The sequence below is a fragment of the Pangasianodon hypophthalmus genome, chromosome 2 (genome assembly GCF_027358585.1).
Source record: "Pangasianodon hypophthalmus isolate fPanHyp1 chromosome 2, fPanHyp1.pri, whole genome shotgun sequence".
In the NCBI taxonomy this organism is placed as follows: domain Eukaryota; kingdom Metazoa; phylum Chordata; class Actinopteri; order Siluriformes; family Pangasiidae; genus Pangasianodon; species Pangasianodon hypophthalmus.
Window position 1 is genome coordinate 22,784,856 of NC_069711.1, and position 27,325 is coordinate 22,812,180.

General features: G+C 39.7%; 1 protein-coding gene across 7 annotated transcripts in view; it reads left to right on the forward strand.

Moving 5' to 3' along the window:
- mast2 (microtubule associated serine/threonine kinase 2) overlaps positions 1-27,325 on the forward strand; it is a 122,352-nt gene that overhangs the window by 63,312 nt on the left and 31,715 nt on the right. For 3 of the 7 annotated variants that reach the window (XM_026933585.3, XM_026933586.3, XM_026933588.3), the window contains one exon: positions 10,317-10,348. In XM_026933585.3, coding sequence (XP_026789386.2) covers positions 10,317-10,348 — 32 coding nt within the window. The other 4 variants (XM_034300927.2, XM_053231961.1, XM_053231960.1 and 1 more) reach the window with 4 other exon arrangements.

Consider the following 27,325-nt stretch of genomic DNA (forward strand, 5'->3'; position numbering starts at 1 on the left):
GCAGTGGATCACCAGTGTGTGTCTGGAGGCTAAATGTGTTTGTGTGTGAGGGTGAGAAAGAGACAGCTTCTCTCCAGAGGTGTTTCTGTGGATGTGACTGTGGGGTTTGCTGAAGGTGAGAATTACACGTTTGCACCTGTCACAGGTAGTTGGACCTGAGCGCAGAATAGTGGAGGTGTTTCTGGCTGCTTGCTGGTAATGAACTCGGTCTCGCAGCTTAAAAGGCGACGGAAGAAAATAAAGCAGGAATGGAAACAAAGGAGGAGATGACGTTAGCTCACTGTTTTATTTTTCTACATCATTCCAAAACCATATTTTCAGGAGTAGCGGATGTTGTAGTTGTAGAAGTTGTTCAAAATAAATCACACTTTAATGCTCGCGTCAGTGATTTATACTTTATGTTCTAATCACATTCCTGCAGCGGTCTATAAAATATCTGCACAGAGGAAAGACAGTCTCTAATTGCTGGTCAGTTTATCAGTTGTTGTCTATCTACTACGAAAGCTGAAGAGGTTCTTGCACACTCATTTTCATCCAATTTGATGGACTGTGTTTGTTTAAAGTTGTTTAGAGTTTCTACCAAGCACTAAATCAAGATGAAGTAGTATCTGAATGAAATGATGTGATCATAATCGGATTACACACCTCTCTCAACGCCAAAAAGAGTGTTAAATGTAGCTCAGTGCAAGACGTGCTGCCTTTATACTGAACATTAACATTAGGTGACAGTAACTGTCTGTGTTAATTAAGAAATGTTTTCTGCCTCATTCACCAGGCTTCAGTGAGAATCACTATCCCCTAAAGTCGACTGAAATGGTATCGACATCTGGATTTGGTCTTTGTCGTCTACTGAGTAAGAGTGCCAGGCCACCTATCGTTTTTCTTTTTACCTCTAATTACTTGTAACGTTCTTTGTATCCTGATTCAGGATTAGACCAGACAAGATTTACCCTCACAAGCAAAAGAAATTCAGAGCATTTTACCTGAGTCTTTTACCTTTTATCAGTTTACCTTAACTTTCTGCACTGACTGCTATGTTCTGCTTATGGTGATTATAGCTCTGAATGTTTTAGTCCAGGGATAACTTTTTGATCTGCCTGAAATAATATGTAGATATAGGTGGCTCATTATAAATATGACCTTCACAGAAAGTGTTAGCAAAAATTCTACTGCAGACATTTTGAAAAAGTGGGTTGTGCTGCACTCTTTCACTCTTACATGCTCGTTAATATCATGACTGTGAGTTCATACATTCATGTCTCAAACCATTCAATGCACACTAAGTCGTATAAGTAAATAATAATGACACCAGTGGTGTAGTGACATTTAGTGACATACTTTTTAGTATGTGGTTTGGGCCGCAGCCCAATATTCGCAACTTGCGATTGCTCAGTATTACAGAAATGTTATGAGAATAAAAGTAAGCATATACTGGGCACATCAGAATGCTTGATCAAGCAGCAGTGCTCGAACATCATCTGACACTGTGGTGTCTATGTAGTGCTCATTCTGCACTATCATAAGCAGCTCATAACCTACGGAATGCACAAGTCATCTAATGTTAGCTAGTGAACCCCACACACCCCAGACAGCCTCTGCAACTCGCAGCAGCTCAGGAACATCATATTATATTACAGAGCATTTTTTCCTCTCTCTTGACTCGAGAATCATGTTTTATTTTTAACACTGTAGCTTTAAATATGCTTTGCATAATTTCCTACAAGCCTCTGTGATGAGGAAATACGGTGTATTGCAAGCGATTTCTACATTTCTTTTCCCCTCCGAATAGGAGACAGCACCGGAGACAGAGACAGCTCTACTAATGTTTACTAATAAGGGCATTCGTAAGAGCTGTGAGTGTACGCGACAGAATATTGGCTTCAGCATGTTGGCACTACTGAGGATTAACACTGGCACTGGATCAACATGGTTCAAATGAAAGTCAAAAAAGACTCAAGTTCTTGCGTGACTCAGTGTGCCCTCCCTCTGTGCTTAACCCGTTTTAAAAAATTAACATTTTTCTATTGTATGAATATATTAAAAAAAAAAGCCCTGCCAATCTTCACTCCAGCATTCTGTGTAATTCTTTCTCCATTATTTCTCCATAAAGGCAAGCACACTGTGTTTGAATATGTAAGCTCTAATTAGTATTAGTGTTTCTCTATTTTTCTCATTTTTGCCCGATGATGGAGGTTGATATGATCAGGCAGACTTATCAGTACAGATTATCTTTCCTCATTGCTGAGGAAATGATGGAAAGAAGGCTGAGGTGGTGGCGGGTCTCAGATTAAAGCCATTCTTTTATAAGCGTACAACAATAGCAAGAATAATAATTTAGGGAGGGAGGAAAAGTAAGGCGCCTGCTAATTGTGCTGATTTCACACAAGCTCAGTTTGATGGGCAGCTGCAGCAGCCGTCTCCAAGTGTGTGTGTAAGTGTGTGTGTGTAAGTGTGTGTGTGTAAGTGTGTGTGTGTAAGTGTGTGTGTGTAAGTGTGTGTGTGTAAGTGTGTGTTTGGCTCATTTGAGACCAGCAGGTGCAGAGTGTGAATACTTTCCCAACCGTCCTTTCTTTGCTCTTGCATAATGTAGAGCCTCCTCACTGGCCCATTTGAGCACTTTCTGGATCTTTTCAGTATAAATGAGTCTGAGCTTGTCTGAGACACAGTATACTCTTCCGTGCAGCTGGATCAAGTCCATTCTCTGCTCTATACAACACATGGAAATTACATGGTGAAGTTTGGCTGTCATCTTCCTTTCTTTATCACAGTGCATGATCAGATTCACAATTTAAACACGGCCAAATTACATTTGAGATTTTCTTGGTTTGTACAAGTAGCTTTACATGCCATCAGCCATTAAGCTTTTTTTTTTTTTTTTTTTTTTTTCTTCGTTTAGCCATCAATCATGTAGTCGATAACTCCATTCTGAATGTTCAGTGGATCAACTGAGGACTAATGCTTTCAATGACATCATCTGAGTTATTTCCACAATGCACCCGGTTTTCTAATTAATATTACTCTCCTGCTAATGCTTCTCCTGTCACTTCACACTCCCTCACCCAGCTCTGCTTTCCCCCCTTAAATGATTTACTTTTCATTTCGGCAATTAGTTAAGATAGGCTTGGTGCTGCACCCCACTGCCCCATGGGATGATTAAAAAGGCAGCAGCCTCGTTTACGCTGATTGTGTGAGTTTGTCTAACAAGAAGCTCCACTGCTCCTTAGTAAATTCCACTTCACAACATAGTATTGTAGTGGCAGAATGTGTGTGAGATTTTCTTTTTTAAACAGTGGCCCAGATGTTAAATGACCTGTAGTTAAATCTGAGAAAATACAAAAAACACTCTCCTAAATAATTTCAGTAACATATTTTTCTAAAGAATTTCACTGTACCAATTATAGACTGTATAACACTTTGTATGTGACAAAGAACCTGAACTTGATTTTCTACATCAAAAATGTAAACATATTTAAAATCCACCTTTAATTCACACTTTTCCTCAGGGTAATTTTAGGAGGAATCTAAATGTCTGGTGAACCCCCTTTAATTATGATATCTTATTTCTGCATCCTTTTTTCCTTATTTTTCTATTTTCCCCCAAATTAAGTAATCATGAAGGGGAAGGTGAAGGCTAACACTTGAAGCCAGCCAACCACGTCTTTTCGAACTGCTGCTCATGCAGCGTCACAGGAACCCAGGGCAGCGTAACACACTCGGAGGAATGCACTATCTGCCCTCTTCCTCATACATGAGCTCAGTGACACGCACGATTAGCTAGTGTCACTATTATTGACAGCGAAAAAAGCATATGCCATCCCTCCCACCTAGAGAACACAACATTTTGCTCCCTAGAGTCCTGGACACGGATGGCTGTGGTATCACCGGGATTCGATCTGAATCCGAACAGAATAGAGTGGGCTGAATTTTACTGCAGACATGTTCCCGGAGTTGTAACGCATGTCAAGAGCAAATAAATAATAGGATGACAAAATGGCTATGTTGCATCTAAGGAGCCATCATATTTGGATTTAAAACTTCTCACACATAGATGCATAGTCTTATTCTATCATATTGTTTCTAAATTGTTTGAATAATCAAGATAAATGTGGTCTCAGAAAAAAAAAAGGTTACAATTTTAGCTATGATTGTAGAGCCCTAAATTTTTAAGATGTTTTTTGCCATTATGCACATTGAATGCAATTTTATGGGTTGATGAAATAGTCTTTCTGATATTCTTGCAGCTAGATAAGCTGTTTTATCTGTTCCTGCTGTTTGTGTCCTATAAACTGTGGCTGTGTGGTGAGTGTGGAAACTGGTTCTCAGGAATGTTCAGGAATGCTGTAGGGAAAAACACTTCACACTTGCTGAGCTAACAGTCTGGAAATGCAGGACCACCACACCCGCTACCTTTCACATAAGCAACTGTTCTGTTAATATAAAGGATATAACAGTTTGGTTTAGGATAGAGAGTGTGCTTAAACATCACTGTCAATAGCCACCATTATCTAACTGCCCCCGTAACCCCTTTCTCCTTTCCTCTCCTGCTCAGGAAGGAAGCAGGGCATCCCTTCATCCTCTCTAATAGGTTCATTAGTCCTGCTATAATGAAATAAGTCATGAGCTGTGTGCTGTGTGCAAAGGCGCCAGTCCGCTCACTAGAAAATCTCGATATTTTTTTTTTTTTAACTTTGAGCGATTTCTTGATTATGCATCAACAAATGCAATTGAAATATTACTCAACTTATTAATAAAGTTATTATATAATTTATGCAATTTATAATTTATCATTTGTTTTTTTATAAAAATATAATTTGCACTATTTAGAACACTTAGTGAACCCTTTTTTCTCAGCAGAGTGAATGAGGACCATGTTTTTCATGACATTTCATTGTTTGCATTGCTCGCATCATTTTTTCCCCCTCCTCTACAGCATTGATAATGGAGCAGCCTGAGATGTGCAGGTCTCTGATCCATTCTCTAACTCATCCCCACTGCTCTGACCTCGCGCTTCTCCAGCCAGCTCGTGTCACTCAGCACAAATGAGCCGAGGCTGTTAAAAGAGATGAGCCATCTCTCTGCTCTCCAAAACTATCAATAGCTAATTAAGCTTATTTAGCAGCATGCACTAATGTCATTTACTGGTATTAGCGAGGAGATTTCCGTCCCTCCATCCCTCATCTCCCATGCCTCTGTAACTTGACAAGGCCTTGGAAATTTAAATTATATACTTTGCCGATTGTGCTTACTTTTGTAGCAGTGTTAGTTATTATTTTGTAGCCGACTGTATGGCGCTTTTTTTTTTTTTTTGGGCATCATTCATTGCATCCTGCAGTAATTATGATGGCCAACCTCAGAGCTACCATCTGAAAGGATCTCTCCTCTTTTTTCACAGCTTTGTGTTATTGTATAGAGATAAGCTCTTGTGCAGCCTCCTTGCTCTCTGCACCTGTGGCTCAGTCTGAGAGGGAGTGTGAGTGAATATGGAGTGTGATCTGCTCTCTGTCTCTCCTGGCACCGCTGCCACTCTGCACACTCTGTTTCCAAGCTGGCACACACTCAGACCACCCAGCACCCCTGCGGGGACACGCCAAGGTCAGCTAGGGGACAAAAAACCCAGGGCCAAGCCTGTCAATCACGTCCCTTAGAGACTGTGCATGATTGTTTGGACGGTATTGCAAAGCACAATCACATTTTCTGACCATGAATAACTCTCTCTGTGGCTTTTGTCGAAGTGTTATGTTTAGCTTTCTTAACAAATGCGTCTTGAAGGTAGAAAGGAAGACTGATCTCCCATGTGCACACCAGTGTGTGATGTAGATGTGGAATTTTTATTGGTTGGAATCAGTGATGGGATTTGATTCAAATTATGTTAGGGTTATATGTATTCTCGTCTTCATGCATCTTGATTTTTTATAGTATGACCACTTAACCAAATAATCATGAAAAATATGTGACTGTAAATACACCAGAACTGAAAAATTATTATTATTTTTTTTTAATAAATCAGTCATTCACTCAAATTTTGCAATCTATCATAAAAAAAATTAAAGTTAGTTTTCTTTTTAAACAGGCTTTCAGTGTTCATTAGAGTATGACCAGGTAAATGAAAGCCTTTTTTAACACACATACCCCCTCCCCCCATTTAGTAGGATTTTGTGGTACTATTAGCATTTTTAATTTACAGAAGAACAACTCCAGTGAATATAAGAATATATTATTTCTCTCATCACGCTCTTATTCTGTGTACATGTTTTGCTCTCAGACAGCCATTGGTGATAAAAGCTAAACTCTTGAATCTAAAAGCCTGCTTTCTAAACCCACTGAACCAGAGAGTGATGGATAAAGAAAGCCTGTACTTGTAAATATTGCATAGGTTAACCCTTGACACCTCCACTTCCATTTACAGCCATGAGGCCTGTATCTACACTCCTGATCACCTTCCAGTCTTAAACAACCAGCTGCTTTCAAATGATTGTCTCCTGTGCATCCAATTTAGCCACACACTGCTGTTTTTCTGTCCATCTCTTTGATTACATTTCCCTGCACTCTGGCCTGCTGTCATGCTGGATTACTGGAGGAATATTGATGCGCTCCATAAGGAGATTGTTTTTTGCTAGAGTGTGCTCCAAACTGTCAGTCTAGCTAATTTTACTTCTCTGCCTTTTAGCCCATGGTCATGATGGAACCGTGTCACAGAGGGCGTGTGTGTGTGTGTGTGTGTGTGTCTGAGAACGCAGTGCGCAACAGCTGCTGTCTAGCGGTTCAGACACCACCCTGTATCGCTTTGTGTAATCAGTCTGCCTGGGTAGCCGTCCCTCAATTTATCCATCATGAGTTTATTTATTTATTTCGTTATTTTCTGCAGCAGAGACTATAAAAATGCACTGGTAAATATGATCTCTGTACCATCTTGCTGAGGAGAAAACATTCCATAGCCTAGTGATGGGCAATATGTGTTATATCAAAATATTTTTCTAATTTAATTAGTGTACACAATATTTTTCTCAGGTTTACTTAAATTTGAGTTAAATGGCTCTGCCACAACCCTGACCAGGATAAAGCATTTAATGACGATGTATGAACAAATGAATTTTATGCTTCTATGAACTTAAGGTTTCATGCATGAGGCTTTAAATGGGATGTTGTTAACTGGTGGGCTGTGTGTCCAGATGCAGACCCAGCAAAGTATTTCAGTGAATCGCACCAAGCACCGCACCCACCAGCCTGCTGTCCCCAGCCAACCAGCTGCATGTTTTCAAACTGCTGCTCATTCTGCATCACAGGCCACGTACAGCAAAGCGCTATCTGCCTCCTTATGCATGTATGAGCTCACAGATACCCATGATTGGCTAGTGTCACTGGGCTTGACAGGTAAAAGAGTGTATGCACCTCCTACCATGACAGCATGGCCAAATTTGCTCTCTTGGACTCCCATCCACAGCTGGCTGTGACATCATCAGGATTCAAACTCATTATCTCTAGAAGATAGAGCGAACGCTTTGCTTTTGCACCACTCGGGAGCCCATTATGGCTTCTGCAGCACATCCTCTGATGCAGCATTTATGTAAATTATTTATCTCTGAGGGAAAAATGGGTTATCACTAGACTTTCTATTTTAATTGTTTTCCCTTTCCCATCTGATTAGTGACTTGATAACATGGCTTGCTTTTTTTGAAAACTGATGATGAAAACAGCATTGAAACACGGCTGGACTGAAAAGTATGTATTTGTTCACTGCTTCAAATTGAATACAAACATCTCATCTGTTTAGAGTCGACGGTTAGAAGTGGTAACATGAAGCAGCTCTACAAAACGAAACATAACTACTTCAAATTGATTTATGTCCATAAATGATCATTCCTGGTTACGCATTAAAAGACAATATTAAGGCTCTATGCTTTTAAAAAAAAAAAAAAAAAAAAAAAAAAAAAAAAAACAGAGCTGCTTAGAAAGCTCCATATTTATTTGGCTGTCGGTCACCGTGTCGTGTGCATGAACATTCCTGATTGTGCCATTTCCATCAGTACCCAGTGCCACACTCGTTCAATTCTGAGAGTATAAACAGGATGCTGAAAACATATTGCTTCCAGTAGTAATCAGTTTGTGTCATTAGACCGCTGCTGAACCGCTACACAGTTTAAAAGCAAATACTTCAGTTGCGTTTATGTTTTTGCTCAATCACAGATCTGTACTGGTGTGTACCGCTCAGCATTAATAGCATGCAGTGCTATTGAGTACACTGAGCTCATTAAGAGGCTAAACTGCTCAGTCAAATAGCTAATTCATGACTTGATTGATATTTCAATAGGACAGAGTAGGTCATGTGACCTTTAGACACTGAACAATCTTTCTCAAAATGTAGCAGTAGCTGTCAGACCTGCAGATTAGACACATACATGGAGCCTCTTTTCTACATCAGTGCTTCTCCTAAACAATTGTTAAATCCCCAGTGTAGATGTCTGCAGTTATGAATTGAGGGAGGGAGTGAAACATTAGACGGTCCTGTGAAAAAGCAATCTCTTGGAATATTGCACCCGTATATCCAGCCTGCGGGAATATCAGGTCGATATGGGCTGAGTTACTTATTATAAAAGTCACGGTGCTTTTTGCCTAAGTGTGCACTTTGAAGTTTTCTAGCGCTAGTATTCTGCAGAGTACTCAAAGCTTCTCTGGCTCACTGTCCTGCCCACATATAGCTTGCAGACAGACCTAGACACTCATCACTCTCATGTCTTTTACTACATGCGTCCAGAATTAAATCCCAATTAAATTACTCTTTCTTTTTTTTGTTAGCTATAAAGGATAGCTGTTCTACTCCATTTTAATAATAATGACTTTATTTATGACTACTGTACATTTTTATACACACACCACACATGTCTAATACAGTTTTAAGCCTGCCAACCTGTTCCTGTACAGGAATCTTAGTCTGTAATTAACTAGGAGAATTATTTATATGTATATTTTTAGTCCCTTTAATTTGTTGTATATTGTGAGTTTATTGTGCATTTTTAAAGTCTTCTGAACTGTTAAGTCTTAGTCCTCTCTGTTGCTCTTGTTTTGTGGCTGTTGTGACACCAAATTTCGCCTTGGGGATCAATAAAGCTCTCTCTCTCTCTCTCTCTCTCTCTCTCTCTCTCTCTCCCTCTCTCTCTCTTTAATGTTGGATTTGCAGCTTACTAATTTGGTTTGAAACATGATAGCACTCTGTGCTCTGTTTTTGTTAGCTGATTTTGGTCAAAGTGTCTCTACATGTACGACCTCTGCTCCTCCACCCATGCAGTTTATGCCCTTATCAACAGATCCTCCAGGGCAAATGAGCGTGTACTCGCTGTGAGAACAGCTAATAGCGGTGCTGGCTTGTTTGTTGACTCACTAGCTACCCGATTGTGCAAGCTTTATTTTAATTACATGTAATCCCCCTGACAAACACCTGTCAAAAAATAAGTCTATTGGCTTTATGTGACATGCCTCAACCAAAAGGTGTTGTTGAGCTGAACTGAGGTCTGTGCATGCTCAGGTTTTAGACAGGTCTAATTTTTTAAAATCATTTTTCAATCATATGTATGATCTGACTGTGTCTGTGGTAGTGCATACACGGCTTTTAATTTCGAAATTTTAGATGTTGATCATAGTGCTGTGTGTGTGTGCACGCGTGCAGTCTTGCTCTGTTTATCCTCCCATGAATATTTACAGTGGAGTGGATTCGCTCCCTACAGGCAGAGACAGATGGAGCGGCCTTTTTCAGTTTGCACTCTCTGCCCTAATCAGTCTGTTGGGTCTGCTATCATTAGGCAGTTATTCTAGTCTTAGAACAAAGTGTGTGTGTGGGTGGGGGATTGTGTGTGTGTGTGTGTATCTCTCTGTCTTTATATGTATTTGTTTGTTTTTTTTAGTTGATGTCTAATCTTTAAGTGAGCACTTTGCATTAGAGTTGCTTTCATTTTTCATCTTTAGAGTGTCTTTAAAGCATTAATGTCTCATTTTGTCCAGAGTGTCTACACTCAGAGGTGGAGCTCTACGGTATGCCACTGCCATCTACTGGCTGTGATTTACCCTCATCACTGTTTTAACCTGCAAGCTTCACTTTGTTAAAAAGCTCTTCCACTTTGACGTAAATGTGATGAAGGGAACACTTTGTAATCCAGATTTATTACCAAATAAAAGAAATCTTTATATGTTGTGGTTTATTCATGTGCAGTCCATGATGCGTGACTTCTGTTAGGAAACATTTAGTCTGTTAAATAGTGATTTGTAGCATAGTGTTCATCATATATTTTCTAATCTCATCGTCTTGAATTTGTGTTTTTTTGCAGAAGGAGCTGAGCCTTCCCCGAAGAGGCAGTTTGTGAGTATCCATCATCTTACCAACCATTTCCTCTTACAGAATGAAGGAAAGTCCACTCTGAACTGAGCACAGTACATCATTACCACCTCTGCTCATAATAAATCAGTCAATAATAGATAGATCAGTTAGCCTTGGTGTAATATTTGTTGAAGAATAAGCATTTTATTGAGATTTTTGAAAGCATTATGGGTACATGTTATGACATGAATGATCAGGGATCAGTTTGTTTTAAAAAGCGCTGAATTAAAAGTGAGTAACAGAATGGATGATATAGTTTCCTAAGCTGCTGAAAATCCCCTCCAAGAATGACTGTAGTATATTACGGGCTCTCTGAGCTCTTGTTCACACACGTGTTTGATTCCATTACGAATGCTGAAGTGTTAATGCTGTTTTCGAGTGAGGGAGTGGTCCAGGGATCCGAGCCCTACCCCACTTCAAAATGGTGGTCTGGGGTTCACTTCCATGGACTCGTGGCACAGTCCACATCAGATGTTCTAGCTAACTGTGCTCATGCAGAGTAATGCGGTTGGTTCAACTGGTCACATTATTTTCACCAGCATTACGAAAGTAGGAAGTAGTTATTATGGTTATTGATATATAAGAGATTTTGATAGCACCAGTGCACTGTAATTACTTCACTGTACTGTACATCTCCTGTCTGTCCCACATACGAGATCAGCTCCCCGTTTGCATGTATTCCTGCATGATGACATGACCTGCATCCAAAATGTGGTTTTCTTTGCCATTTGATTGTTGCTACGACAGGAAAAAAATTTAAAAAAACTCAAACATGTGAACCTAGTGCCTACCATTTTGCAGACCTGCGCTCACTGAACTGGGGTGTGGAATTGCGCGAAAACCTATCCACAGTTCGGAAGGAATTCTTCAATGTGAACGCAAACCCGTGATTATGAGGCCTGTAAATTTGAATTTGAGGTTCTGGTCAGAGCTATTGGTGGAAATGTGTGTGTTTAGGCTTGATTCATTTTCTTAGCTGTCTAACTGTGGCGCTGTGGAACTGATGACCCTGTGAAACAGCTTCCTAAAACAAATAGGATGTTTTGTGACCCCTTTACGTGGCATGTGTGTGTGTGTGTGTGTGTGTCTTTCTGTCTGTTTATATCTAAATTTTCTGCATTCTCATTCTTCATGTTCATGAAAGTGTAATAAGTGCAGGTTTTGTTCTTCACGTCCTTAAAGGCCATCCAGTGACTTTGTGAGTAAGTAAGGCCGTTTTAAAGGCACTAGATGTGTCACAGAAAAGCCGTTTCAAGAGCACTGAATGTGTCCTGGGTTTGCACTGGTCATGTCCTGACTACTCTCTTGGCTACCTGTGCTGCTGCTGTCAGACTTAAACTAGCTGAAGTTTAATAAGGTTTATAATAATTGTAAGGTGAACACACCAACGCCTGGCTGAGAGTACTTGTTACAGCCCTTCTGATGATTGTGCGCCATGCTGTATTATGAATAAGGCTAAACTGTGCTCTTTCTTGAAGATATCTCTAAAATCTTGAGGAAAACTTTAACCGATTAACTCTGCTCGTCTAAACTTCTCCCGTATGACAAACCACAACATTAAAGGCTTACCTTCAGAATAGTGTCTAATCATATTATTTTAAGAATTATGAATGGAAATAATTAGGATGTGACTCACTGCTAATTGTATTTGGAAATACACGATCGATCCCCAAGGGGGAAAATGTGGTTATTGGGTAAGATTATCAGGCAAGTAAAGCAATTTTTCCCATTCGTTATTCTCTGAAATGAGCAAAATATATATTTATGAGTCTCGAAGATCTTGTGTGCATCTTTCAAAACACAGTATAGTAATGCTGGTGTAGAGGGTGCAGCAGAGGTCAGAGGGCAAGTCAGAGGTCAGGAGGGTTCAGATCTGGAGCAGATATAACAGCTGAGTATCTGTGCAGCCATGGCTGGATTTTAACACTCCTCCAGCCTATTTTTAACATGCTGTTGCCCGGTGAATACATTTTGCACCCTTTTGAGGTATCCTTGTGTTTCTTTGTACAATGTGCATCAGAAAATTAATGATATCTAATAATGTATATTCACGTCATTATAAACCTTTCTGAGCATCATGGTGTTTAGTGCTCCTTTGTCACTTACTGAAACTGACTAGACGAAAAAAATCTTACAAAATAATTTTTTTTTTTCATTTCTTTTTTTTTTTGCTTTGTTTTGCTAGTTCAGTAATTGAGTTGTGATTTGTTAGCAAAACCTCAGCAAAACTAAGTCTGATGCATATGGTGTATGGTGAGAATGAAATTTTTGCCGTGTTGCTCACTTCTGGAGTGTATACAGACGATGCATAGGAATTACAAAATTAAATATGATGCGATGCAACAGTGTCTTGATATGATATATTTTTCGTATAGCATCACCTTAAAAAGTGTCTTAGGTTTCCATTTTCAATTGGTTCAAAATATTCAACAGTATAAAAGTACAATAATTGAAAAGATGTAATGATCCATTCAGACTCTTAGCAGCGTAAGGCAAAATAATAAAGCTGTGCATTAGATTGTAATTAAGCATGGCTAGGAGTGCAATACATGTGTACAAGTAGCATGGTGGTTTGGGTGTACATGTGTATTCTCTAGTGTTGTTATGGCGAGTTCAATGCGGCTCTTCCTTGAGCTAAAAACTCCACAAGGCTGCAGGCCTGGATTGAAGATTTAATCAAATCAAAAGCCTTCTATTCTAAATCAATTAGTCAGAGCAAAACACACACACAGACCAGTGTTTTCCTGGATGTGGAGCAATAGCTCATATTTCAGTGTTATTGCATTCGTCTGTCCTGCACGTCAGTGTTATAATCACTCTGGCTTAACAGTGGGTGCTCCAGTTGCTCATAGTAGACTTGTTTATATTGTTCATCTTGGCTGGACTGCAGACATGGACTTCATGTTCTTTCGGTTCTGAGATGGACACTGAGTGAAGAACGACAGCTGCAGACCCTCCCCCACACCGAGGTCTCGTCATATCACCAGAGTGGTCATGTGTGTATGAGATGGAGGCAGCAGTAGGCTAGCAAACTCTTTCACTCTCTTCACCCTCATGTCAGAGAGAAATGGATTTGATATTTCTTAAACCAAAGACATTCACAGCTGGAGATCTCATTTGGCTGTTATTGCCACTCAGCAACTAACTATGGGTTATGGCTATCCTCTCAGACTGAGGTCAGACCTCAGCTTTCTCTTTTTGGATTCGTTTAACTCAAAAAAAGCAACAATCTGCATGGTAAAGTACACGTTTTGGATGGCGTGGTGGTCTTTAGCTTTAAAACATGCTAAAGGTTGGAAGTCATCATTGCCAGTGGTAGACTAACAGTCTTATCATCATCATCATCATCATCATCACAGCTGTATGGACTGGCACATGATCATGGTCTTAAGACAGAAGTGACTTGAGTCTGTCGAGAGTTCTTTAGTCTTGCTGCCTGATTCGTCACCATGTCAGGCATGAAGAAAAGGAGAGAGAGAGCAGGAGCACCCAACCTGCGCATACAGTAAGCCTCTCACTATCTACTGCCACAGCTGTGTACACACACACACAAAACACACACACAAAACACACAATCTCTGACACCTTTAAATAGATGTGTATATACAGAGCTAATCATATTTTCCAATAGATACTGAACTCTGTTGAAACTGAGCTCTTGTTAGGTTCCTTAATATGACTGCTGCACTAAAACTAAACAAATGAAGACAAAATAAATGATCAATACTTTTTTTGTTGCCTTCATGATCTGTTTATTTTAATAGAAATACAAGTTCACCACCTAAAAGTCTCAGACCCGTATGAGTCGTAATGACACACTATTTTAATATCTCTGCTTTTGTCTTGTTACCGATCTTTACCCTTTTATTATAGCAGAGGAAAGGATCATTTCAATATTTCTGTTTTTTTATATATATAAATACAAGTTTCTTTTGAACATCGCTGATTATGGTTAACTCCTGTACGAAACTAATGAATTTTCCATTTGAATCATGGACTTTCTGTTTTCCAAAAAAAAAAAAAAATTCATGGCTTTGGCTTTGGCTATCATTACTGATGTTTAAAATTATTAGAGAAAACTTTTTCACCATTGTGAGTTGATATTTTTCGGCCACTTCCTAATAAATCACCATGAAAATGATGTAGACTCAGATATGGACATTTCCCCTCTTGTCTCCCTGGGACAAATGATAAATGACCCTGCTCTCACCCTGACAGTTGTTGCATTGATCAAATCGCTCTTCACCGGTCATTTGTGGGCATTTATATCTTTAGTTTACTGACAGTTGCCTTGGTTTCACTGCTAGCGCCAGGCTAGTGCCATAGCCATACAAGCTATCTATGGGCAGCATGTAAAGTATATAAAAGCACTCAGTTGATCATGTCTTCCCATGCATAAAAATACATGCAGTGCTTGACTGTGCACCAGCATCAGAATGACCATAAAACCTTTTGCTCTTCATGAGTTCATCCGCGTGTGTTACGGACTCGAAGGATTCAATGTACTGAACTAGAGCGACAACACGGCCACTGTTCGAACCCTTCAAGCTCATAGCAGTATCATCTGCTGGCTCAGGAGCTGCGAGTAGGAACCAACTTCACTTAACTGTCACTCACACGCTGCCTTCTCTTAATGTCCGTCTCTCTTTTAAAGAGAATGACTCCTGCATATGTTGTCATATCATGTGGCTGCTGGTGTGAGCACAGGTTCAGAGTTTTTATTAGCACTAATCTAGATATTTGGGATGCCAGGATGACAGAACGGCATTTTTAATTCACATATGTGAAATTGTTTTATATTTTCTATTACATATAGTATAAATTGAATTAGGTTTCTAGTTTGAGCACATCTCAACCAGAAGTAAAGGTCTATTGTTTTAAAATCCCCAAAAATTAAAAAAGGGAGAAATTTACATCTAAAGATTTAATTTCACCTGTGATGCAGGAGACATTTTGACAGCTGGTATCTGATTACAAACGGAATTGATTTGGCTTATATCCATGTCACGCTGCCATGTTAGCTTTCCAACAACTTGACCACTGTGTGAGGAAATGACACTTAGCTAGCAAGACTTTAGACATCTTGGAAGGAATATTAATGTGAATAACATTTCTACACTATTTTAATGAAATATGTTTATGGTGTCAAAATATTTTATAGACAGAAACACCCAATTTTGGCATGTTTTTCCTCATTTTTGTCTGTTTGGCAGAATTCAGCCACAGCTACATCTGGTTGTCTTAGACTGATGCACATTTAATTAAGAGGACAGTGATCCTAGTTAGTTTTATGCAGTTTCTTGTGTATTAAAGAAAGATATTTTTAAAAATCTGTAGATCATTTTTAAAGTTTTAAAAGTTGCATTTTGTGAGAGTGCCTTAAGCATAAACTAGCTGCATTTGTCTCTGGATGAGAAAGATATCTGCACATGCAGTATTTTAACATCTCACTCAAATTCAAGTGAATGAGCTCAGCTTGGAGAATTGCCCAGTCCAGGTTGATGTGTCTGTTTTTAGTGCATTGGGGCATCTACATTTTTGTATCATCAGGGGGCTTCTATCTTTCTGCACAGCACATGGAAAGAGCTCAGGAGCAGATTTCTGGCATCTCATCTTCTCCTCAGCTTGTACAGAAAAGAGATTTATTCATAAGCTTTTATTTCACACTGCTGACTTTAAGAGGAGAAGCACAGTGTTGAGTTTCAAACCTTTGGACTTACAGCGTGGACATGTTTACGACTCAGTATGCATTTATAAACGCTGCAAGTGGCCATGATGTGTAGTAGATATCGAGCGATTCATGCACACTTGCTTGCACAGAAACACACTTCCAGCCAGCATGTGACCCGTAATTTAAAAAAAAAATTGTGCCCTTCACTTTTTTCTTCTCTTCACGGTGCTACGCTCACTAGAATCTGGCCAACGGCTCAGTTCCGTTGCCATGGCAACAGCAGCCTCCTGCAGCACCTCCTCAGCCCCACATCTTTCTCTTCCTCCTCTTCCTCTCCTCTCCGCCTGTCACACGGTGGAGGGCCAGAAGAGGCCGTCTATGCCCCGGGCCCTGCCTCTGCCCCAGCTCTTGGCCTCGGCTCCCCCAACCCCTTCTTCTGGAGGTAAGGAGTGAACACACTGCTGTGTCTCACGCAGCAGCAGCATGGCGATTAGTCTGATACTAACAGCAAATAAAAATTAATTTCATTCATTCCTTAGAAATATTCCAGTTACATGGAATTGCATCACTAAATCAACCTGAAATGAAAGCTGAACTTTTTGTTATCTGGTTCTTTTGTGTTTCTTGTCATATTGTGCATGAGATACTAGTATGAATCACTTCAAGGACAGCTATTTTTTTCCTCTCTTCCAAGCACTAGCTAACACTGAGCAAAAGCACTGAGCCTGCTTGATTCATAAACAAATCACATTACAGAGAAAAACATTCTGCAGTACACTTTATCTTTAAAAATTACTTTAGATCCGAATTGAAAGAATGCAGTTTGTTAGGGGGGAAAAAAGGCAAGAAATAGGCAACTTGTACACTAAGGATCCTAAAGCTTAAAAACCTAAAAAGATGATGAAGGCTGTCGCTACTTGGTCTGCACTACACAGATCTACCACTTCTTCTACACCGGCTTTGTTAGCTACTGCGCTACAAATGTGCAGGAAGCTAAAAGGTAAAAATTAGTATTATCTAAGTTATTAATTATTTAAAACCAAGTAACACAGCCAATCTTGAAAAGTGATTCTGGCATTAAATATTTACATGAAAAATGCACTTTGTAGTGATTTAATTATAAACTGCTGTAAAATGTCAGCTGTGTTGTGGTAACTGATAGCACCCGCATGAGTGCCTGTTGCCCAAGCATTTCTCTTTCAGTCATTTATTTAGTTTTTTTTTTTTTTTTTTTTTTTTTAACAATCACATAATCACCAAGAAATAATGGTTAACGTTTTAGCCATCAAATGTTAAATGGTGTGTGTGTGTGTGTGTGTGTGTGTGTGTGTGTGTGTGTGTGTGTGTGCGCGCGCGCGCGTATACATGTGCTAATGAGGCATTGTAATGCCCAAACACTGATCATGACTGGCACCTGAGTTTCTGACTGCTGTGAGCCGCCTCAAGGTGACACAGTGTTCTCCACACTTGGCTGCTTCTACCTCTGTATACACACACACGCACACACACACACAGTATAACATTCTAGCTAGCTCTGTCATGCCACCATAACCTCCCTTGATCCTCACACCACCCTGCATCCATCTCCACTTCAACTAATTTACACTGCCTCTCACCAAATCCAGCTTTATTCTCCATTTATCCAGCCGTGTCCAGCATCTTTCCTGCTGGGATGTTACAGGAATAATCTCATAGCTTTGATTTGCACCTTCTTATCACATTCACTGCTACTAACCACATAATTGTGTGACTGTTAAATTCATGTGTGTGTGTGTGTGTGTGTGTGTGTGTGTGTGTGTTCATGCTGGAATGCATTAAAGGAATACTTAAGCATTTTAACCTAATCTGTTTCTGCATGCATATCAGTGATTATAAAGCGATCTTTCCCCACTCTTTAAATGGAAATCCAAGGGCAGTTGTTGAATTCCATTAATAAAGGTTAAAATATGACTATGTAAGACTAATTAAAAATTAAGTTATAGATTTACTTATACATCTATATACAGTTTAATTCAAGAAAATGGCTTTAAGTGAACAATTCATGAAAGCATTCTACAAAAGTACATCTTTCTCATAAACAACTGCCCTTAGGCTTCGATTATAAGTGAGTTTTGAGTAAACAGGTTTTCTATTCTTATGCTGCAGTCCGTTGACTCGAATTCGGAAACAGCTCAACCTCAGACAGGGAAAAGTACAACGGATTGAATGACAACGTCATTCAGCTGGGAATTCCAGTCAGGTTTTTCATTGTTTTGCATTATTTATTATACAGAAATAAAAAAGGGATCTTTTCATTCATCATTTTCTTCATTCCACTACTGTTTAAATTTTCCAAAAATTAATTGAATGGAATCATGACTGGAGTGTATTGTTACACCCCTATCAACCTAGCCTCGGTTTTCTGACATAAACATGCCTGACGTCAAAATAATATGGCACTACAAAAAGTCAGCAGTAAACTGATTTCCCTTTGCATCATCAACTACTTGGTAAAACCTGATTTTACTTGATATGTAGCTTTTGACTTGAGATGTAGTAAAGGCTTTGTAAGTTAAGATTTGTAATGTATTTCTGCCTGATTTTAGTAATGCTATTAGACCATTGTAACAGGTAGTTTTTATAAGCATGAACAAGAGAGTTGTCTTATTATATACTTTCTTTATAATTGTGCAGAAATAATTCATTTTGATCTTATTTATACATTTATCAAATTCGGAGACTAGCCATGCAAATATCACTGTGCTTTGAGCATCCATGAACACGTTAAGATCATAATTCTGGAAAATCGACTTGGAAATTTTTGAGCTCTGAGTACAGTGGATTGCAGCATTAGTACAGGGACATGTGTTGTCTATGATAATCACACGCACAACACATTCAGTAGATAAAGATTATGTTAAAATCAGTATTTCTTGTGACAGTTTCTTCAGGTGCTTTGTGTTATGTTGTATTAATTTTATCTAACAGTATTTCACAGCTCCCAGAGTGCAATTCTGTCTCATTTCTCTGTGTGTTAGTTGAAATTCGTAGTGTTTTCCATCATAGTCTTACTAAAGCCTTTCCCCTTCTCCTTCTTTGATGTACAATGGATAAAGGAAAGTTTTGTAGGAGCTAAGGCTCTGACAGCGTCTCTAATATGCAACAGCTTCTTCAAAAGGAAGCAGGTAAATTTAATAATGTTAATATAACGAACACATTTTTCACGCTGCATATGCCTTAATGAAGGTGAATTGATTTCCATGACTTTGCTGAGGTGTCATCAGGTATGCTTGTTTTTATTCATTAAGGAAAATGACATTACATTTTGTCTCATATTAATCAGAAGCATGAATTATTATTTAGGTATTCTTTCATTAAAAAAACATTTTGTCAACAAAATTGAGACTGGCACATTGATGCTAATTTGCACTGACATCACAGGACTGTGTTAGATATGGAGTAAGAAAAAGTGTGTGAATTGTAGCTGCTAGGCTTGATTTTGTTCTGCTTCTGTTTGCATGGAGAGAGAGAGAGAGAGAGAGAGAGAGACTGACTGTGTGATGTGTGGAAGAGGAGGAGGGAGGGAGGGAGTGTAAGGAAGGCGACTGCAGCTCACACTACCTCTAGCAGCGTCACAGGTTGTAGGCAGCCGCACCAGCATTCTGACAGCTGGGGACACAAGCTCACACATACACACACACACACACACACACACACACACACAAGCACGCAGACACACTCGTTTAGCATGGCTGTCGTTCATCCGCTCGTTGCTTTATGGCAGCTGGTGGGTTTGGGTTCTGCGTGACAGCGGTGATAGTGAAGAGCCTGGATCATGTCTGACTCTTTCTGGACTGTGCTCTCAAATTTCTCTCTGCCTGAGAGGAGCATGCTGCGTCGATCCAAGAGGTACACCTCTCTCTCTCCTTCTCTCTCTCTCTCTCTCTCTGAGTTCCATTTGATCTGTATCTCTCTCAGCCTGACACGTAACTTGATTTACTGTCACATGAGCAGTAATGGAAGCCATTGCTGTTTCTGGTGTGGGGGTGTGTGTGTGTGTGACCTCCATTTCTTCTTTTGTTTGTGCATTTAGAAGGTTATGTATGCTTCAGTCATGCTTCTCTACTCTGTGTGATCTGCATGCATCTTGTGCTGTCCTGTTTTAACCTGCCCTGCAATGTTTGCATGCACACACACGCACACATACACAGAGTGAGATGAGGTTCGCTGTATCTGTGTTATCTTGTGGAGCAGGTCTTCAGCCCTCCTCCTGTCATTAGTTCCCAAATTCTCGCTGCAGATCGGAGAGACGTTGCTTCTCGCATAGCAACAGGGCTGAGAGTGGAGCACGACTCCTGCTGCTGCTCACTGCCTCTCTGCCCTCCCCTTTTTCTCTGTGTGTGTGTGTGTGTATATATATATATATATATATATATATATATATATATATATATATATATATATATATATATATATATATATATATATATGAAGGCCAACGTGGGTCACTAAGCTACAGCTCGGGAAACACATTATACATTTAGGGTTATATTTAATGTTTAACTTGATTGTACATTCCTGGTATATCCTGTGTATAGACAGGGCAAGCTCACAGCTCACACCACATTTCAGTAACTACCAGTTAGTCATGATAAAAAAAAAGTCATTTTGTAGTCAAGTACTTGAGCACATAAGAAAAAGAAAAACTGGTTGATTACTATTTATTTAAAAGAAACACACAATTTTGAAACACAATCATTTTGTTTTATATAGCGAGACATAACTTTATCTTTTTAGGACCATCTGCTAAAATAACCTGTGATTGAATGTATTTAGTATTAAAATGCATTCAAATGTTAATGATCCTGTAATTTTATGCTGCAACAGGCAGTGAACACTAGCACTAGTGCTATAATATGCATTCATATCCGCCTAAATGGCATGAACGCTTCTTAAAGGAAAATACTGAGGCAGCAACAACATTTCATCATTCATTCATTCATTCATTTGTCCATTCATTTTCAGTAATTGGTTTATGTTCTGGTCACGGTGGAGCCAGAAACTAGCCTGGGAGCCCTGGGCATGAAGCAGAAATACACTTTCGGTGGGATGCCAGTCTTACCAACATTAATACACTATATCTCCAAAAGTATGTGGACACCTGACCAGCACATCCATACGTGGTTCTTCCCCAAACTGATACCACAAAGTTGGAAGCACACAATTGTATAGAATGTCTTTGTATGCTGTAGCATTACAGTTTCCCTTCAGTGGAACCAAAGATCCAAACCTGGTACAGCATGGCATTACCCCTGTGCACAAAGCCAGGTCCATGAAGACATGGTTTGTCAAAGTTGATGTGGAAAAACTCGAGATCTGCACAGAGCCCTGACCTCAACCCCACTGAACACCTTTGGGATGAACTGGAACACCGACTGCACCCCAGACCTCCTCACCCAAGATCAGCGCCTGACCTCACTAATGCTCTTATGACTGAATGAGCACAAATCCCCACAGCCAAGCTCCAAAATCTAGTGGAAAGCCTTCCCAGAAGAGTGGCGCTTATTATCACATCAGTGGGGGCTGAATCTGGAATGGGATGTTCAACAATAAAGCAATTTGACTTGACTTGAACAAGCGCAAGTGGATGTGATGATCAGGTGTCCACAAACTTTTGGCCATATGGTGTATTTTTTGTCTTAATGCACATGAATGTTTTGGTCTTAACACAGGTGTATGCTAATGCACAGTCAGGCAAAATCTTATTTGGCTTCTTGTACACTATACATGCTCACTACATTGGGTAAAATACAATGGCATTGCAGAACCTGCTTAAGTAGAAGCTGTCCTGGTAAGAACATGGCCTCACTATGAGTCTGTTGTAATCTGAACATGTATTTTTGCTGATCTGGTGCAGTTTACATTCAGACTCATCCTGTCTTTCCAGTAAGATTTAAGTAATGGCGCACTTAGCTTAATTTGGATTTCTCACCAGCATTGCTGCAGACCAACAAGCGCCATGTCTCGTGCCCAATAATATGCAAGTATGGTTGACAAGCCTCGTAAAGCTATAGGCCCTTTTGTCTGTCAGGCCATGGAAAATCAACTATTATTTGACTAATAGATTATATAGATTATATAGGTAATTAATAGGTTAGAGTACTTGATTAATCGACTACTATTGTCGACCAGGAAAGAAAGCAGGTGATTGAGTGTTTTATAGCATATAATATAAACTCCTGATGAGTTTTTTTTCTTAGTTACTCAAGCTCATTTTACTTGTCAGATTCCTTTTCTTTCTCTCTCTATCATCATCTTAGTCCTTGTTTATCTTTATATTTGCTCTGCATCTCATTCTTAATGCATACTTTTCTCTCTCTCTCTCTCTCTCTCTCTCTCTCTCTCTCTCTCTCTCACGCACACACACACACACACACGCTCATAATGTACCTCTGTCTCTCACACTCAAAATGTCTGTCTGTCTGTCTGAAATCTAGATGTGCCTACATGCTTTCAAACACCTAGGACTTGATTTACTAAAGATTTGTGTGTGTAAAAACATGTGCAGCCTTGCTAGCACCCACACATACCCAGATATACAGAGGATTGTGAATTACGAATGCAAATAAGAGCATGTTTTGTGCACTTTGCTTTAATGAATGTGCCATTTGTGGTGTTTCTACAGGGCAGAGTCAATGCAAGTAGATTTACTGCAATTTACTAAATCTGAAAATACCTAGAATAGTGAAATGCAAATTAATGACTGAATGTCATGTATTAAATTTGTGGAATTCTGTTTCCACAAGAAGAAGATAAAATCATTCCATTCTCCGTGTTTTAATAACTTTAGTAGGAACACCTGTATAATTCATAACCTGCACATTCGTGCAGTTATAATCAGCCGATCATTTGGCAGCAGCGCAATGCAAAAATCATGCAGATACAGGTCATGTTCACATCAAACATCAGAATGAAGATTTTCTGTGACGTTGATCGTTGTTGCCAGAAGTGTCTGGTTTGTATTTCATAAACTGCTGATTTCTTGGGAATTTCACACACAACAGTCTCTAGAGTTTACACATAATGGTTCAAAAAGCAAAAAACATTGAGTGAGTGGCAGTTCTGTTGGTGGAAACACCTAGGAAAATGGTGAGCAGAAAAGCATCTCAGCATGCACGAAATATCAAACCTTGAGGTGGATGGGCTACAACAGCAGAAGTCCACATGGTTCTACTCCTGTCAGTCAGGAACAGGAATCTGAGGCTATCATAGGCACAGACTTGCTCAAACTGGACAGTTAGAAACATTTCAGATTAGAAACAAATTACCTGGTCTTTTCCCAGTCTTCAATAAAGTATATATATCCATTACAAAGTTTCATATTGAATATTCACTGAACATTCATACCTACACTTCCATTCAAATGGAAACTTTGTAAATGTATTTCATGCACACGTAGCCTCGCCTCTGAACAGGACATAGTCTTGTTTCATGTTCGTATTGTATTTGAACTCTCCGTTATTTAGTTTCAGTTTGACTTTTCTGGGAATCATTTAGAGGTCTGAACTCACTGTGGCAATCAAGAATGACATGCTGATTTCCATAGTGTATTCTACCCTTCCTTTGCATGTGACGTAATTTGTGCAATTATTGTTTGAAAATGACCAGCAACACACCCATTATTTTTTTTTTTTTTTTTTTAGTTCACAATTTATCCTATTGCTCATGCAAATCAGCGCATGTCATTTGGTATCTTGGTGAAACAGGGCCTTACTGTCATTGAAATAGTCCTTGCTGCAGAACCAAAAGTCCAGGGGGTGGAGCCGGATCTGATCCAGTTCCTCCTATAAGCCTAACCCGCAACCCGAACCCACACAATGCTGTACAACACAAAACAGCACATTAAACACACTTACCCAAGCTGAAACACATTCCACCCCATGGCATTTTTGTCTCGACTCTGCTCCACAGGTGGGAGGAGCTGGATCAGATCTGACTCCTCCCCATGCATTCTGTAACTTGGCAAAAAATTTGTTTAGTGGGTAAACCTTTCCTTCCTTCTTCTAGCTGACCAGTGCTCATGCCTTACGTTTGTGTGTTTGAAGATTGTGTTTATTTTAAGACAAGGGTTCTCACTTTTTGGGCAAACAACTGCACATGGACTCTAAGCCTACATTATTTATTCCAGATTATTGTAACATTTTACCATATGTTAGTAGCATAAGTGACAAGTGTAAGCCAGAGGAATATTCGTTGTCTAATGGAAAGTTGGCTTTGGAATTATTGACATAGATGTTAAGTCAGGAGGCATGTTTGAAAGAGTGTGTCTCATTTCCCCTGTCACGTCCAGCTTCACGCTGATAGGAGGTTGCAAAGGGAACCATCATTTTCAGCTCACGCAAAGAAATATCGAGGTGCTCTGTTTTGGCAGTGTACCAAAGCTCCAAGCCACATGCTTCCTTATTTACAGTCACGCTTGTAAATCCATATCGAGTAATGGTTTTGGCATATTTTTTCTGTTTGTTTTCATGAATTTCAGTGTTCCACTGTGTCAAAGTCAATGAGAAATATGTCCAGCTTTATTGCTGAACTCCAGCACTAGTGCAGTGTGTCAGGATAGTGAAAAACACTGTAATAGTATGTACACTCTTTATTTACATGTGGCTTGTTTGAATGCGACTCCCAGTGACATTTCAAAGTAGAAGGACACAACGTCAGCCTTCAAAGTTAGAGCGATATTTGTAAAATAAGAAAAAAAGGGATGGGAGTATCTTTCATGACTCCATTTGTAAATCAATTGACCCTTAGTTTGGAAACCCATGTTTTAGGCCAGCATATGGATTGTGATGTGGGTTGAACAGACAAGAATATTTGCAAAAAATCATATTCTGTGAGAGAAAATAACTGATTTTTCTTTTGTTTCCATTTGACCATTTTCCCTTTTTCCTCCGCTAATCTTCCTGATCCTCTAAGCACATGCAGTTCTGTGCATTATTAATGAGCCCTGTGTGTGTGTGTGTGTGTGTGTGTGTGTGTGTGTGTGTGTGTGTGTGTGTGTGTGTGCGTGCTTGTGAACGGAGCACCTGTCTCACACACTCAGTATGATCAGTGAGCCCTGACCTTACACACACGCACACCAGCACTGAGACACACACATGCAAATGAGCAGTCAGTGTGTGTCTGTTAGTGCTGTACTGTAACTAACTCTGCTCCTGTTCTGTGTCTCTGTGTTTCATGATTTCTCACACACCTCTTTTCTGCCTCATGACACCATTTTGTTGTGTATTGGTGACGAGTAGGCATTCCAGCTGTGTCTTTACTGCTGCGTGCCACATTGTCCCTGAAGTGAAATGTAGTGATGTTGTGTATAAAGTGTTTAAGCTCACAGCGTTGGGTGTTTAATAGGTCTAGTGTTCTAAAAAGGCTGTAGGTAGAGAACAATATCTGATGTAGAGTTCTACATAGAACCTTTAAAGGTAAAGGAAAGGAAAACTGAAGAATCTTTTATGGTGCAAGATTTCTTTTAGCGTGTAATTAGCTTCATTTTGCACCTTTACAGACTGTTACAGGCTGAGTCACACTCGGCCAGGATTCTTCTTTCTTCTATACTTTTTCTTCCATCTTTGCTTTTCATTTCTTCCTTTCTTCCTTCCCACCTTTCTTCCATCTGTTCTCTTTTTTTATCCTTTCCTTTTTTGTCTTCCTCTTTTTCCTCATCTTTCTGTCCTTCCTTTCTTTAATCTTTCCTTTCTCCCTTCCTTTCTTTAATCTTTTCTTCCTTCTTTCTTCCATCCTTCCAGCCTTTTCTTTCTTTCTTTCTTTCTTTCTTTCTTTCTTCCTTCCTTCCTTCCTTCCTTTCAGATTATAGCCTGATGCTTTGAGCCAGTAATTTAGCTCCTGTCTTGCACTAATAATGCACCAAATCTGGTGGCTTGCTTCTTCGCTTTTCATTACTGAAGGGTATATGTATGCATAAGTGCTTGCATGAGAGATTTTCAAAATCACTTAGGATGCGCTTTATATTTCTTCTTCTTCTGATAGCGATAGGTTTCTCTCTCTGCCATTTTTCAGCATGCAATCTTCTATCATTGAGCACAGCCACTTATCCTGTAGGAGGCTTTATAAGTAGCTTCTAGCGTCAGTTGATCTTTGACTGCATTTGAATTGTCTTGCTGTGAGGTGTGTTTTTGATGATCTGATTACCCTTCTGTCCTCCTGCCGTCTGTCCAAAAGGAAATTGCTGTCATTTAGAATGGAAAACACGGCTGAACAAAGATGCTTTGTGGCGCCTGGTGTTGGTAAAATGTCATATAGAGATATAGTGTACTCACTCCCACGGCACAACAGCTACAATGGATTCAACACACAGTGTACACTAACCTTCAACAAGCTTATCACTCGTCTTTTATGACTTGTATTTTTGAAATATCTGCAGGTGTCTCTTTAAGTCCCAGGCACTGTGGCATGTTTTGTTCAGAAGATGGAGTAGGAAGAAAGCAGTGAGCGTCTAGCGCTTTTTAAAAGTGAGCCAAGTGAATCACGAGAAGCCCAGCCAGCAGGTGTTTCTGCATAATTGCAGTGTTCAGTGTTAATGAGCCCGTCTCATCTGTTAGCCACAATTATGCTGTTCAGCTCTGTGACATTTGGTGCGCATGGGCCTCGGGCCACAAATTACTCTGTTTGCTCAAAATATGAAGAGCGTAATCATGGATCGGACGACAAACATAAATGACAATTAAGTGACTTTTTCAATCTGCTCGAACACACTGTCAGGACTTACTTGTCATCCCCTGTGTGTGTGTGTGTGTGTGTGTGTGTGTGTGTGTATCCATCTCTGTGTCTGACCATCTGCTAATATGCAATACTATATGCTTTATACAGATTTAATGGTTTCCTCTCTTTATACATGACAGCGGTGAACATATGGCTTTAAAACGTTTTCGCTGTGTCACAGGGGAGCTCACATCTCACATCTGAGCTCGTACATGTTTTCTTGGCCTCAGTTATCCAGACACACAGCTGCTCAGATATTCAATCCCACTTTGCTTTGGAGTGCTGAGAATATTTATGAAGCTCAGAATAAAGAACAGTTACGCCTGCCGGTTTTAAACTGTTCAATTGTGCAGACAGTGTTCTCATGAGAGAGAGAGAGAGAGAGAGAGAGAGAAAAGCAGCTATGCTGTTGATGGATAGCTAGTGAGGAAGGGAGGATTTTGTCCTTCAGCACACAGCACAGAGCTGTAGTGTACATCTAAAGCTTGTCACCCACTAAAGCTCATCCTACTTTTTTCCTTAAATGGCAAATGACC